Here is a 16,056-nt window from a genome sequence, read left to right as displayed (position 1 = left end):
CATGAGTTTTGGTATAGTTTCTGTTGGTTTACACGCGGCTGGTGAGAGTGTTGTTGGACTTTAGTCAAACAATTTATGTACTATAATAATGCACCTTAAGTTATTTAAGAATGAAGTAATTCTATATATTCTATGCTTTTAAATACAAAGTTATTGTTATAGCATAATGGTTTTTAATGTATGCAGATTATTATTTGAATTATTGTCCATGGTTGTTTGTGTGTACATATAAAGTTGGTGATAAATGAGTTTTGTTTATAAGAGTGTTTTTTAAACTTCCTATAAGTTATCTGTCCTTTTCCTCAGTATCTACCTGCATTGCAACAATGAAATTTCCCCATGTATGGACAATAAAGGAATATCTTATCTTAAAGAGCAGTAAATGTGACAGTTTATTTAATAGGAGAACCACATTCACACAAGTTCTTAAATCACTGCACACACCGTCAGTTTGAGGCAACAGAGCAACTCCCAAATCACAATGTTGGATTTCCTAGTTATAATTCTATCCTCGGACCATAAGATGGCGCCAGTGAGCAAGGATTTTACATTTTGTTTAGCTAAAAAGGACGATACTTTTCAGAAGAGTGCATTTGTTAGATACCATCACTGCTCCTGAGAAAACAGTCAGGGAGGCAATCTCATAATCATGTTGTTTAGACATTGTGTATCTGATCTAACCCCACCCATTTAAAATGTTCATAATGGTCCAAATACATATTAGTACAGGCACGTAGTCCCGAAAGTTGTTCATTTCCAAAACCATCATCAACATGAAGAGCCCTACATTGATTTTGTTTTTTAGTCTACAAGTTGTACTCATCCTCACGGCGCCAACGGACCACAAACTCCAGGTATTTTAACGCTGTTGCTTGCCCTCATTTAAAGTCTTTGTGAGATATTGATTGCATGGAAAATAATATATATATTTTTGTAGGCAGATGAGGTGAAGGAGCAGGACCAGACCGTCTCAAAATGGATGGGGACAAGATCTGATTCCTCAAACTGTATTTGGCTGAACGGAGCATGCAGACGAATCAAATCAGTAAGATTTTAGGACAACTTTATTTTGAAATTGTACCATTAGTAATTACAATAATGTCTTTATTTTTTAGTACACATAAGTAATTCATATTAGCTTTTATGTGTGCAGACTGAAACTTCACTATCATATATACACACACACACCCACAAACAAATGATTCCTTTTTACAACATTAAAAAGCCAAATTACGATTATTAAAAGTTTGTGCTGTTTTAAGTTTAGGATATTTATATTGTTGTTAAGACAAAATAAAATCAATCAACGGCTGACAGCGATTATTGAGGAAAATATAGCAAAACCGTAAACTTTTGTAAGAAAAAAAAAAGCTAAAGATTGAAATTAATTGTATTACTTTATTTTATTTACTTAACTTTGCGATTTCCAAACGTCTCTCTTACTCTAAAAATACAATAATGGACTGACGCATGAAGCAGACTCATGAACTCTCAGATTTGTGATGTAAAAATCAGGCAAAATGATGATTTTTTTCTTGTCTTGTAAAAAATGTGAGCGACTTAAGAGTAAAAGAATGAACATTTTTCTTTTAGTCGCCACAAACTAAGAAGCAGACGACTTCAAAAATGCATCCAAGGTACATATCTTTATTTTTTATTTTTATCCTAAAAAAGCTAATGTGCTAAAATGTGTTTTATTTTATGAAAAGGTACCGCTTAGGAAGCCATGGTCTTATCACAATTTAAAACCAAGTAAGAACCAACATTGTATACAATCCGAGTTTTGTATGACTCCCATGATATGTTTTTATCTATTCACAGACATGGCATATGGAGCCTCCACAAAGATGAATGAAGGATTACAGAAAGCAAAGGATAATGCATTTAGGAGGCACTCTATTGTGTTCATGTAATGTTTATATTATTAACAAGCACACTAAATTCAAATATATCATGTATTGCTTCCAAGTGCTCACTGTCAGTGTCAATGATGTATTGATGATGATTGCTAACTAATAAAAGTACTATTATTTAAACTTGTGTCGTGATTTGTTTGGACTCTCCTGCCTCCTCCCTCTGACTCACTCCTTCCACAGCTCTTGCCCAGGCTTCACTTTAGAAGAGCTCTGGATCTCACACAAGCCACATCTTTCTGCTTTCTGGGCGCTTACCAACGGTAAGACTCAAAACAATTCTCTATCCTACAAACAATTACTGCTGTAAGCTTCTGCTGCATCATTTCCCTCAATTTAGTTTCAAGTGAAGTATGAAGTTTTAAATTCACTTTATTCTCTGCGTTGGGTCCAGAGACAATTGTACCAAACATTCACAACATGTACTATTTTGATAAAGGAAAGATTATAATCTGCACAATATTATAAAAGAATTAAGTACTTTGAGGTTCACACGTGTTCATGGGATTGATACTAAATGAGAACTTTTTACAAGACTAAATTAGACTTTTTGTTTCCAATTTTATTTCAATACAATTTACCATCTAAAAAGCAGTTATTTTTTCAATTAACTATATTTATTCAAAAGACAAGGACCATCTACATAAAAATCATAATTTGTTCTGGTACCACAGAAGACCAAAACACACACATTGATGTAATTAGCCTAAATAGTAAAGACTTTGTGTGGGGATCCTTTTAACTCTATTCCTTAATTTGAAGCAGACAATCTTGCATCAAGGAAATGCTTTTGGGCTAAGACAGTTTATCCACTGTCTGACAATAATATTTAAACAAAGGAAGAGCTGAGTTTAGACAGCTGTTGACATGGATCTAAACTCAAAACAAAACGAGAGACTGAGGAGCCCTTGATGATAGAAGGAAAACTTTTGAGTGAGCCAAACTTCAAGTCAATAGCGGTCTTAATATTGATTCAAGGACAAACTGTTACAAGGAAATAAAAATACTGCTAAGAAATTAAATATGCAATTCAAATGGGTTCACAAAGCTTTCTGAAATGTAAAAAAATTAAAAAAAACCTTCATCCTTGCATTGCATTTCTGAATCAAAGAAAAAAGTAGGCAAGACAAAATCCCCCAACTGTATTAAAAATATATATACTATATTATGTACCTTTACTTAAATACTAATCCTAATTAGCAAAACCCAAAGCTTTAGATTAGCCAAGGTGACACCAGTGAGAAATTAATTGTTTATAGTGTTCCACCAGTTGCCTCTGCGCTACCCACAAAAAACACTTTCTTTACTTACCATTTATTTTCTTTAAAACATAAAACAACAAAAGACAAACATAAAGATAAATGGTTTGATGTTGTGGAGGGAGGGGAGAGACATTCTACTACAGACGCCTGTGGGTCATCAGGACACAAAGATAGCATGGGGGCTAATAGTACGTTCTGAAAATACCTTGCATATAAAATAAATGCATGGGTCTCAAAACTATATGGAACTCAATTCTTGCGCATAATGGGGGGTATTATCAGGGAAGCAAACAACGTTCAATAGATATTACTATACAAGGCTCCATCAAATAGGTAAGAACAGAAATGTATAGAAAAATACGTTGGGAATGTCAAAAATTACTTCGATACGTGTTTTATGAGACTGCCCACTGGTCTCTGAGATTTTGGAGGACCAGACAGGGTTGGTTACCATGTGACCTGCCAAGAATTAAAAAGAAAACAAATGAACATGAATGATTGTTATGGCCGGTGCTTCTGAAATAATGCACGACCTTTTCTAATAAAAGTCTCATCATCAGCTAACCCATCCTTCTCATCCTTCCAGACCCAAGATGGAGGATTTTTACGACGACTACAACTACGAAAACTCCACCTTCAACTTCAGCTACGACGACTACCCTTCAGTATGTGAGAAATCAGACGTGCGCTCGTTCGCGGCCCTCTTCCTCCCCGTGGTCTACTCCTTGTGCCTCGTCATTGGCCTGGCCGGTAACGCCTTGGTGGTGGCGGTCTACATTTACTACAAACGTCTCAAGACTATGACCGATGTCTTTTTGACCCATCTGGCCGTCGCAGACCTATTGCTCCTTTCCACGCTCCCGTTTTGGGCTTTGGACGCGGCCCGAGGATGGATACTAGGAGAGGCGCTGTGCAAGATTGTGTCGTCTTGCTACACGTTTAACTTTGCGTGCTGCATGCTGCTGTTAGCTTGCATTAGCATCGACAGGTATCTGGCGTTGACAAAGATGCGAGGTGGCAACGGCGCCAGATGCTTTCAAAAGATCTTCACTAGGAAAAACTGCTGGAAGGTTTGCATTGTAATCTGGGCAAGCGCTTTTCTCCTTGGACTTCCAGATTTTCTAGTCTCTGAAGTGAGGCATTCTGGGAATCGTAGTTTTTGCCTGGCAGTGTATGCCTCGTCGATGGGGAAAACGGGTAAAGCGACGATAGAGATGCTGGAGGTCGTGCTAGGATTTCTGATTCCACTTTCAATCATGACGGTCTGTTACTGCAAAGTGGGATTCGCGCTGGGGAAACTTCCGACTCAAAGTAAGAGCAAACGGTGGAAGGCCATCCGTGTTCTCTTGATAACAGTAGCAGCGTTCGTCATAACCCAGCTGCCTTACAACGTCCTGAAAGTCTATCAGACGATGGACAGCGTGTACAATATAGTGACTCATTGTGAGACCAGTAAGCTTATGGACCAAGCGTCCCACGTGAGCGAAAGCCTTGCCCTCACGCACTGCTGCATCAACCCGCTCCTCTACACGTTTGCGGGATCGTCGTTCAGAAAATACTTAATGAAAGCGGCGAAACGGGTCGGCGAAAACAACAGGAGGAGACGCCCGAGGACTTACGATGTGGAGATGTCCTTCAACTCCCACAGCGAGTCGCAAAAGACTGATTCATTTTCAATTTGAGGGTAAAAAGGGAGAGTATCTGACAAAGGCCCACGGTGGCAGAGCGTTCAAACTATCGATACATATTTTTAAGTAAAAAAAGTCTGTTCCAAAAATATCACAACTTATTATCAAAACTAAAGTATGACAGGTTTTTCAATTGTGGTAATGTAGATGTTGTGCATGTGCCGCATAAAAGCAAACTGTGAATAAGTACTCAGTTTCAATAGTGGGAGTTGGATTACAAACTGAACGTTATCACTGACAGCACTAACCTTAAGGGAGTGTTGTGGCCCAGCTTCCACTCAACTGGAACAAAGCGCTTTTGTTACACATTTGTACACTTCATAAACATGTTGTGAAGAATGAAAGAAATAAACTTACATTGTAAAACTTGCGGTGAAGAAATGCTGTCCAGAAATGTTTTGTTGGTTAAGCACATTCCGTCAGGGTTGCAGGTGGTACTAATCATTAGACCACAAACACATGGGTCTACTCACACATGAAATCCACACATTGGGTTTATTACGTTCTTAGTTTTGTAGTTTTGTGCCTTGAAGTCTTCAGAGTAGATCAGCTGCATCCTATGATTCTCTGTTTAAATGACAAATGCTGGAGGCTGAGGACTGAAGAGTAACGCGGATAAAATATTAACATTTTATTAGAAAACTCTTCACAGTGTGCAAAACAGAAACATAAAAAAAAAAAGTAATCTTGAACAATCAAAGAAAACATAAACAAACCGTTTATTTGCCGTTTGGCACAAACATCATCAAACTAAAAATTTAAATTAGGCAGTCAACCAGCTTTAGTTTAACATAACTAGAACAAAGATATGATTCCTCTTAATTACAAAATATATTTCAAAATTAGTACAAAAAAGAATGCCTATTTGGCAGTGTAGCAATAATTTAGAAATAATTTAGAAATTAAAGCTTTTGGGCAGTTTCATAACTTCTTTTGTCCCTTTTCTCAAACATAAATGCTGAATATATTACTTATATTTGAAAAAGATTAATGTTATTTGAAAATATTTAGAGTACCCTGGACCTTATTTAACAACTAAAATGCCAATACTGAACATTTATAGATTCTTGCAATCTTAATTCAAGGACAACACTGTTCATAAACTCTAGCAATCAAACAGAAGTCTCCGATTTTCCACAAAACCAAAAGTGGAAAAAAAGATCCAAGATACATGTGAAAGTGCAGCAGGAAGAACACCTCTGTCTGAGCTCATTTTTGAGAAGCAGCTCTCTGGAATGTTGTGAATCAAACAAAAACAACAAGCTTGATCTCCACAAACTTAAGTCTGTAAAATCTGCAAGGGTCAAACTGGGGTCATGGGGCAAAGAGAGCGAGTCCTGAGTACGCAAATTATTTGACGTGTTTGTTCGAGTGGCCAAATTGCTTCCCTAAGGCGACAGTACCGGTGTGTAGGAACAGTACTTCAGTGTAGTGGCAGTCAGTAGTAGTGGTACTTCAGTAGTTGAGGATCTGCACGTCAAACAGGTCACACACTCCCTCGTGTTCGTCCAGGTTAAAGCTGTAGTCGATGCCTTTGTGCAGAAGAGAGCAGGAGGTTTAGGACAGACCTCCATGAGCTACGAGATTTCTTCAGAAACAATGTAGTCACTCCCCAAAAACTCTGTCTGCGCACACACATCTTCACCAACTACAATTTACAATAACAGAATTGAATAATTAGTAATCTTGTGCCTACCACAGCTACATTTTTGACATTTGATTTATAAAAAGGACACATTTGTACCATTATGGGCCTTTTAAACATTCGCTTGAGTAGTTTACTTTGGCAGCGTGTGTTTTAGAACTTAAAATAATGTATGTACTGAAACCCAGACACAACTTTCTATAATCCCTGGTGTTCCTTTGGTGTTAGCTCTCCATCTAACAGAGGTACCGTACATTTGTTTGTGTAATCTCTGCATGTTAAGCTTCAAAATACTGCGTTATTACAATTACAATTACTCATATTCACTAAGAAAATAGTGTAATGAGGAACTGAATATAGATGCGTCAAGATGCAGTGGAGCGCGGACATGTGATATTTTATTCTTCCCGAATGTCTTGTCTCGACCTGCAGGTAAACCGTGAGATCATGTCACTATCATGCACCATCTTTCTTCCAGCTTATCGACAGGATAAGTACATTTCATGTACTTTGTGTGAGACCTTCGGATCTTTACCAATACGTCTTAAATCATGGAAATTAAGTGTTTCTCGGAGAAAGAGCAGGGAAGACAACATGATGAATGAAACAAGTGTGAATGAATGAAACAAGCGTGAATAAATGAAACAAGCGTGAATAAATGAAACAAGCGAGAATAAATGAAACAAGCGTGAATGATTGAAACAAGCGTGAATAAATGAAACAAGCGTGACAAGCATGAATTAATGAAACAAGCGTGAATGATTGAAACAAGCGTGAATGATTGAAACAAGCGTGAATGATTGAACCAAGCGTGAATAAATGAAACAAGCGTGACAAGCGTGAATAAATGAAACAAGGGTGAATAAATGAAACAAGCGTGAATGAATGAAATAAGGGTGAATAATTGAAACAAGCGTGAATGAATGAAACAAGCGTGAATAAATGAAACAAGCGTGAATGAATGAAACAAGCGTGAATGAATGAAACAAGATGACTGAACCACATTTTGCATGGCCCTATATTTCACTTTGCAAACGGGGAACACGGTCTATAAACCCATTAGAATTTCCATTAAGAGGAATTGAAGTAGAATAAGTCTTATCCTTACCATCCGATGACATTAGTTCTTCAATTAGATCCACAGCTTCTACAGAAAAGCGTAAGATTAGACCAAACTGGCCCACACGATGCGATTCAGAATGCTCTTTAGGGTCTTCTCTCGTACCCGAGCGCTCGTCCTTGAGGTGGTCTGTGGCTCCGCTCAGCTTCAGTAAGTTGCTCATGTCCATCACAGGCTGAAACTCGGGTCCCACCAGGTCCATGTGCTGCTGTGCCAGGCTCATGGCGGCATCACTGTGGCACTCTGCACAGGGAGCAGTCCAGAATGGAAGAGGAACTAATAGGGCTGCATGATTATTTCAGTAATGTACTCCGTGAATATTTTTTTATTTGTCAACTAGACATGCAATTATGTCTAGTGCACAGACTTTTAATATGCCATATTTCAAACTTTATTTGGATGATAATGTGACTGAAGGCTTCTAGATTGATCTTTTTGTATGCGTTTTAGAAAAATACAATTACGATATTTTTTTCTAGTCACGATTAGTCGATTAAAGGCTGCAGGAGCTAAACATATATAAGGTTTTTGGCCATTAAAGTCTATACGAAAGGTTCTCGTGTTTATTGCAAGTATGAAAGTACTTAGTTTGGTGGTATAGAACCTGTGGTAATATTCATCAAACTACAACTTCACAGGTGTAAAACAAAACTTTAAAATGACAGGAAGTAGAGTTGAGTTCTAAAACAGAATTCCTCTGTGATGTCATCAGTATGGGACATACCATTGAAGACACAGAGACAATTTATTATTTTTAACCGATATACTTTACTGACTGTAATATTTATTGTCAAATCATAACTATTGTGTAATTTATATGGATTTTGGCTCTTGTTTACAGTATTGTTGCTAGGTAAAAGTTATGGAATTACCTCTACCTATGCCATATTTGCTGCCCATGTCCAACCAGGAAGTGACATTGTAAACGTATTATAAATAAAAATGGTCAAACTGGGGACAAATAAGCAAAATGTTTTAAGAAAATGTGAAATGTAATTGTAGTCTAACCTGTCATATAGACTTAGTTTTTATTTATCACATTATCTACATCATATTTATTCAACATCTCCCAAACATCTAAGTCTAATAGCTTTACCACTAGATATGTTCAAAGTTTTCTTCAAATAATTACAGATATTAAAAATATTTAATGCCAAGCTGTAGACAAGCAAAAAACAAAGCTTAAAATTCTATTCACAATATCAGTGTTTACATTTTTTGTGTTGTCAAAACTCTGGTAACCCTGCAAATTGCCACCGCAAGAATGTGGCAGATACACAGGAGCCTCTAACTGTCTACGGTTGTGTTAATGAGTCATTTTCTGTTACTCATGAGTAAACTAAACTAAAGAAGAAGAAAATCTGTTGGTGTCGCAATTTTGTCTGCTTAAAATCTGAACAAAAACACACTGTAGTCTTTAAAACTCATCTTATTCACTGCAAAAACAGCTAAAAACATTAGGAAACGCTCTCGGGTTTGACTTGGGGCTTGGATTGGGACCATGAGAATATTCAAACAGAAGTTAAAGACTCAGAACAAGTTAAGGCAAGTAAGAAGTTGAGTCAGAAGCATCGAGTCACAAGATACGTATCATTTATGGGAAAAGTTCATTTATTTTTATTTGAGTTCCTGTTTTTCATCACTTGTCATTATGATCCTTTCCTCCAACTGACAGTTCTTTATTTTCCGACACATAAACAGTGCAATAAAGTCAAGTATACAAAATATGACTGCAAGCGACTATTCAATTATTATAGAAGCCGATTAGTCAAAAACGTATTTTTATTTTATAGATTTTTTTTTTTTAACCAACTAAAAGGTTGAATTATGAAGAATTTTTTTATAAATTATGTGTATTATTGATCATATCAGAAGTTGATTTTTTGTTATAAATGGTGTTTTGGCATGTGATTCAGAGTTTGTATAACACACATACAAGTAAAATAAATTGTTGCAGCCCTAAACTAAAATAATACATTACCTCAAAAAATGGCAAAAGAAAAGTGGTTAAGATGACGACATTGACTACCAACTCAGAGAAATACAAACATGTTGTTCATTTACCCGTTTAGAGCGTCTTAAATCATTTTTGGAGCCGTTTCCCTGGGATGTATTATTATTCATGGAATTCAGCTTCCTGTTAGATGCAACATTTCTAGGACTTTTTGCCACATTTGCTTTCACATTTGCATACATATTTTAAAATCATTAATTGTTGTAGCAGTGGCCCCTATTTCTCATTATTCTGAAAGCCTCAGGATAGCCTCAGAGTTACGAGGGACGTTTCTACAAGTGTGCTCCCACTGAACGACAGGAAAGCAGTGTGAGCCCTGCACTCACCCATGTGCAGCTCTGGAGGGGTGGACGAGGGCGTGAGCATCTCTTCATGGTCCGTGAGCGCCATCTGGTGGTCTGAGCAGAGCGAGTCCTGGCTGCAGTAGGTGAAGGAGGCCTGAGAGGAGGAGAGGGGGAAGCGCTGCAGGCTGGCGGGCGTGTGGGGGGGCGTGGGCATGGGGCACAGCTCGTCTGTGGGCGGTACAGAGAAGGCCACCGGAGCCGAGCCGTCGCCGTCTCCGTTGATGAGCATCACTTGGATGGGAGCCGAGTTAGAGCGCAGATTCACCTGGTACTTCTTCTGACCACCCAGGCTCTGGACAACAGGAGCATGTTTATTTACAAATGTACACACACCAGATGTAATGCTATATACACTCTATTACTTATCTAAAATATATTTGTTTAGCCCACCATTTATTCAATGATTAGCAATCAATAACCAGCTTGTCCCATTTTTATTTAAACCACCACAAGTAAAATTATAATGTAGTCAGGCTTAGACTACCTGGGAAGCTCTGAGTTTTATGAAGTAAAACTTAAGAATTTAAGTGAAATTTAATGCCAGGCAAAATAACAAGTTTGTCTTTTTTTTTATTTTTTAAACTCTTAGAATATGAATGCCATATTATTAATCCTAGTCTATAATAAGTGATTATTGCACATCCCAAAGAGACATCTAACATCTAAAAAAATAAGAACATGTAAGACCATTATATTGGAATTTTAATATATTACTATTAAATTAATATTAGAATTTAATACTTATGAAAGACCTTAAATCTGGCACTATAAACTTTAATACTTGCTTAGCGCTTTTAGACCAAATGGTTGCCGTTTGTAGCCAGACATTTCACACACAAACTAGAACTGCATTCTGTAAAAGTGACAAACCATTTCAGGTAGAGGAACCTCGAGCTGAGTTCCTGCAGGCGCCATGACGGCGAGGAGCGTGTCCCCACGGAAGGCGTTACAGATGTCTTCATGTGTCACAAACTTATAAGTGAAGTCGAGTTAAGGTCCTGCTTTAAACAGCTCACAATACTGGAAAAACTGCCTGGGATTAGCCTGGCCGCCATATCCCCGCTTTCATTCAACAATATAATTATAGTGCAATATTACATGTACAAATCACACAAATGTTAAGTGAATGAGGTATTAATTCTCAGTAACGCATTACGAAGGGTAGAATTACAAACTGTAGAAGTGGGCTGATTTGTAGCGAACAAAGGGAGAGTAAACAATAGCAAGAGTTTGAGTTCTAAGAGGAGGAAGAAGATATTTTAAAAAGACATTTATGGTGTGTGTCATGTTGTGTTGTGAGAATGCGTCGTAGAGGATATGTGCTGGTGCTGGGGTCATTGTTGAGCTGGTGGATGCTCTCCTCGATCCAGGCCTTCTGTCGGTCCAGCTCCTGCTCCTGCTCCTCCAGCTCAGACACGTGACACTTCAGCAGCTTCATCTGCTCCACCACCTCTGGAGTCTGAGTGCGGCAGTTCTCTCCCCTGTAACACAACCAGACACACAACATGCACAACCACACCACACGCACACAACCACATGCACAACACGCACAAACACACAACCACATGCACAACACGCACAAACACACAACCACATGCACCACACGCACAAACACACAACCACCACAACCACACGCACAAACACACAACCACCACAACCACACGCACAAACAAACGTGCAGAACCACACACACACACACACACACACACACACACACTATTTTGAGTCATGATTTTATTTTATTTTTTCCTTTTTGACCTTAAAAAGGTTGAATGGACAATTTTTTTGGGCATAAATCTAAGTCTTATTTCCTCGTGGCGTGGACGGCCGATTAGTCCTGCCACGTATCAATCATAAAACGCACCTACCGCTCACCTGCAGCCGCGTGCGGTTTGTCCCCACGTTTCCGCGTGCCTAAGCGCATGGATCTATCATAATATAGTTCCCTCAGTGTACGGGGCAAAATGAAGACGGAGAAAGACAGTTCGAGCTGACTCAGAAGTGGACGGAAATCTACGGGAGATGCGATGCGATCCGTTGCACTAATAAACAAACGCACGTGTGTTGTATCAGTCTGCACGGGGGAGTGCACATGTGCACTTCCACCTGTGTTCTCAAATCGCCGAAAAATCGTCCATTGCGCCTTTAAACATGCCAAGATGTTGTTGACAGAATAATGCAACGTGTTTTCCTTTGTCAGTTTTGATTCAAGCTGAACTGAAAAAAGGAGAAAATAAAAACAGTTGATGCCCAGTAAAAAAGGAATCTTGGGATGGAGTTCAAAGAGTTCTCGTTCAGGTGTAAAACACATCTTGTGATATTCTTATTTTTTAAAATTGCCACCAATGTAAGTTACATTAGGTTGCTGAAGGGTGCGACAAATACTTTTACTGAAAATAATGTTCAATAAAAATGAAACACATTATTGATTGAGATATTACTAAATAAATCTTGTCCCACCCCTTCTCAGTAACATTTGAACATTCTGGTTGTATAGCAAACCATATCTTGTTTGTGCAAGAACAGTGTGTGGATTAGAGATGTTCAGTACAATGTTTCAGGTCTGAGAAAAACGATTTTGTGGCTGACCTCCACTGAATGATGTTCTTGTTTTTCTTCTCGATGAGCCCGACTCCTTCCAGCACATTTGTAATGTCGTAGATCCTCCTCTTCTGCCTCACTGCTAAAAAGTCTGCAGCCTGGTCACACAATCACACATTGATTACACATCAGGAGTAAAAAACATGGAGCGCTTGTGTCGACTTTCAGCTTTCTGTAATTACTGGGCCAATTCACAAGATAGAAAAACAGACACAGTTCAACCTCTTCTCTGATGGCATCAATAATAATAATAAGATAAGATAATCCTTTATTGTCCACACATGGGGAAATTTCATTGTTGCAACACAGGTAGATACAGAGGAAAAGGACAGATAACTTATAGGAAGTTTAAAAAATAGTCTTTAAAAGACAATAATAATATTAATAGCTTCAAAAAATGATGCCATTTATCAGCGCCAAAAAATTGATGTCAATTAAAAGGGATTTCATGAGATTAATACAGAAAGTTTATGGAACAAATCTACAAATTACAAATATTAGTAGCAAAATTCAACACGTGGATCATAAATGCAGATATTTCCTTCAAAGACGTATAATAGACTTCAGTGTTTCCCACAGATTCCTGGGAGACTACAGTGGCATAAATAAGTTTGATTTGAATCATTTAAATCTTATTTGTAGAGCTGAAGTGAAGTAATTCTGTCGACTCAAGACCTGCCCTCATCGACTAAAATGTACAATCGTAGAATATTAGGATCTTGCGCAAAAACAGTATGCAGCAGAGTGCAAAGAGTGAAAGTGAAAAGGCATCTAAACTGTCCAGTCACTCCCAAACCTCCATATATTCTCCATTATGTTGTAATCGACTAAATCGACATCACACTCAAAGCTTATCCAATCACAGTGGACTTTAACTCTCAGTAATATTGACACTTATCTGCACCGTTACATTTATAGTTTTTTTCTGCTTTCGTATTGCCTTGATTTTTTGTATTGTAAAGCACTTAAACTGAACTATTAAGCTTATCTACATTTAATCTTTAGACCGTCCATTTAGCACAGCATAGTCGCTTTCAAAAACGTTCACAAGTGTGATCGTCTGACATAATTAAAGTCTAGCACATGAATGTAACAATGTGTGATCTTTTGTGGTCACTGGAGGCAGGTGTGGAGGGACAGACTTGAGGATTGCAAACAAATGAGGGTTTTGGTGCATTAAGCAGCTCAAACAGCAGATCAGCAGAGCACAGTTGTACAAAGGAGAGGAGGAGGAGGAGGAGGAGGAGGAGGAGGAGACCTGCTGTGTAAACATTAGCCGGCTTTGGCGCCAAACAGGAGAGGGAAAAGCACGGGGTAAAGGCACTCAATTAAAATCAAATAAATGTGTGGCCGTAAAACCCACACTTGAGAGAGGCATTGTTAAAAGAGGCCCAGGGTCAGTCAATAACGTTTAGCCTCGTTTGGTGATAATCTCAGTGTGATCCAGCTGACAAGACTGAGGAACTAGAACCTTAAAATAGGGCTGATGCAAGAAAGAAAAGAGACATACATGCATAAAGCTGAATGTTATTGTATGTTTTATGTTTTATTTATGTTCAGCGTCTTTGGGTCACTGAAAAGCGCTATATAAATAAAAGTTATTATTATTATTATTATGTTGATGCAAAACGACACTGAAGAGGGAAACATAAAGGTGTTGACTTTTCTATTGTGTGCAAATGAATGCTTATCTAAAAAGACTGGCCACATCATCTCAGTAATTAAATACACTGGAGGGTTTGAAAGACAAAGCAGTGGAGGAACGTGTCAGTTTTAGGGAAACGCAGGCGAGTTGTGGTATAAATCTGGTTGTGCACTGCAAAGGCAAACATGAAAATCGTCACAGACTTCATTATAATTTACCGTTATAAATGAGGTTATTTAGAGCAAAGAATACATCTTAATTTAAGTTAAATCAGTTTGGTCTATTCTAATTTATAACAGAATGGCAGTAGAGTAATCAATTAATTTGGTTATTCTTGTTTGAATAATTTACTAGTTGTTTTGTCTACAAGTTGAAGCAAAAGAGTTGCCATTTGAACACATTTTTGCACATTTTCTTGAATATTTTACTGCTCAGTCTCTTCTCTCAGAACATGGCATGATTTGTTCCAGATCAAAATATTAGATTATTGAATATTCTGACGATTACATCAATAATCTACTAGTTGCGATTAAATCGATTAGTTTGTTTCAGCCCCATTTTATACCATTGTTTGGGTGATCAATACACTAGATATTTTTCTGTCCAAGTTTGCAGTAGTTTTAAATCATTTCTACTGATTGCAGACTGACGAAAAAGTTAGAACCGTTGCCATAGAAATGAACAATGAACAGATTTTCAAATTTTACATTCCTCAAAAACTAACTGGAATATTTATTTAAACGCATACACCTTCCACCTCTATCAGAAACATAATTAATCGCATTATGCCCCTCAAAAAGCAACACTTCCACTACATTTGGTCTGATAAACCATACATAAATAGTTTACAGTATTAGCCAACATTAATTAACACATTGAACTTAATTAAAAATCCTGCAAATACGCAAAAAAAGTCATGTCACAGTCAACACTCTTGCTAACATTTCACTTTATTTAGAAAAAGAAAATTAGCATTAGCTTTAGCAGACTATGACTTGTGTTTATCGTGTCAAGATTGGTTCAAGTATTCACAACTTAATGAATTCCTAAACTTGCTGTTAAATTCAGAGCCTCTTTTATTGAACACTTTCACACTTTTTCTGATTTTCTAATGGCTAATGCTAATGGCGGCGGCTAATCCACCTGCCGCTCGCTCTGCCCCGCACCACCTGACGCGCCCCACGGCGGAGTCCCACTGAGTCCCCGCGGCTCTTTGTTCACATCTGCCGCTCACAACAGCGTCCACCTTGACTAAAACTCGGGGACATTCCGCGTCTTTTTGTCTCACTGACCACTTTCAGGTCCAGCACGCCGTCCTTCGCCTCCTGCAGCAGACTCACAAACCGCATCGTGAGAACTCCCAAACTTTTCTCGTGTCGGCTCGGAGTGGCGCGCGCCGCGTCCGTGGGCTCGAGCTCCATCTTTTCCCCCACTACGAAAACAACTCGGTTTGAGATTTCCCGCGCCTTTTTTTTAAACTAGTTTTCGCCGCACATTTTCTCCGTGTTTACCTCGGGCTGAAAGTGTACCTGATTTGTTTAAAAGGACGCACGTTACGTTAGGCTAGTGCGGTTGCCAGGGAAACCGGAGTCCAGAAAAAGGAGCGCGTCCAAGTTAAGCTCACTTGCCTCCTCGAAACCTCACATTCTCGCTTCCTCGACAGTCGGTCACGCCCACTGAGAGGAAAGAGCCAAAGACAAAAGAGGGAAGTCACTTTCTATTGGTTCGCACTCTTCAATGGGCGGGATTAACACCTGAGGACAAGCTGGAGGTTTGAGGAAGCAAGTGCACAGAAATGGGACGAACCAAGCCCCGCGACCCCGC

The 16,056-nt window shown here is 38.5% G+C and overlaps 2 protein-coding genes and 1 long non-coding RNA gene across 3 annotated transcripts; 2 read left to right on the top strand and 1 right to left on the bottom strand.

The window, feature by feature from the left end:
* The first annotated feature begins 970 nt into the window (after window positions 1-970).
* Window positions 971-1,776, top strand: LOC140355805 (uncharacterized). The gene is made up of 3 exons (XR_011926032.1): window positions 971-1,045; window positions 1,594-1,637; window positions 1,710-1,776. It is a non-coding gene; the product is annotated as an uncharacterized lncRNA (long non-coding RNA).
* A 340-nt stretch (window positions 1,777-2,116) lies between these two features.
* ackr4a (atypical chemokine receptor 4a) lies at window positions 2,117-5,145 on the top strand. Its single transcript, XM_072440808.1, has 2 exons — window positions 2,117-2,176; window positions 3,762-5,145. The coding sequence occupies exon 2, from the start codon at window positions 3,769-3,771 to the stop codon at window positions 4,855-4,857; it is 1,089 nt and encodes a 362-aa protein (XP_072296909.1). The 5' UTR covers window positions 2,117-2,176; window positions 3,762-3,768; the 3' UTR covers window positions 4,858-5,145.
* A 1,092-nt stretch (window positions 5,146-6,237) lies between these two features.
* Window positions 6,238-15,671, bottom strand: e2f5 (E2F transcription factor 5). The gene is made up of 8 exons (XM_072440809.1): window positions 15,525-15,671; window positions 12,576-12,685; window positions 11,306-11,467; window positions 10,857-10,965; window positions 9,969-10,278; window positions 7,734-7,871; window positions 7,617-7,655; window positions 6,238-6,395 (listed from the first exon to the last, which is right to left on the bottom strand). The coding sequence occupies exons 1-8, from the start codon at window positions 15,651-15,653 to the stop codon at window positions 6,319-6,321; spliced, it is 1,074 nt and encodes a 357-aa protein (XP_072296910.1). The 5' UTR covers window positions 15,654-15,671; the 3' UTR covers window positions 6,238-6,318.
* Between the last annotated feature and the right edge of the window lie 385 nt (window positions 15,672-16,056).

The sequence above is a fragment of the Eucyclogobius newberryi genome, unplaced genomic scaffold, assembly GCF_026437365.1.
Source record: "Eucyclogobius newberryi isolate DKJ021-1_F unplaced genomic scaffold, fEucNew1.0.hap1 SCAF_12, whole genome shotgun sequence".
Taxonomy (NCBI): domain Eukaryota; kingdom Metazoa; phylum Chordata; class Actinopteri; order Gobiiformes; family Gobiidae; genus Eucyclogobius; species Eucyclogobius newberryi.
This window is presented reverse-complemented; position numbering and strand designations above follow the sequence as displayed.

Coding starts and splice junctions, on each gene's coding strand:
- ackr4a (XM_072440808.1), top strand. CDS start 3,769: ATGGAGGATTTTTACGACGACTACAACTACGAAAACTCCACCTTCAAC.
- e2f5 (XM_072440809.1), bottom strand. CDS start 15,653: ATGGAGCTCGAGCCCACGGACGCGGCGCGCGCCACTCCGAGCCGACAC. Junction 10,279..10,856: donor AGGTTCCTCTACCTGAAATG/GTTTGTCACTTT, acceptor CCTGTTGTCCAG/AGCCTGGGTGGTCAGAAGAA. Junction 7,656..7,733: donor CCTCAAGGACGAGCGCTCGG/GTACGAGAGAAG, acceptor GCTTTTCTGTAG/AAGCTGTGGATCTAATTGAA.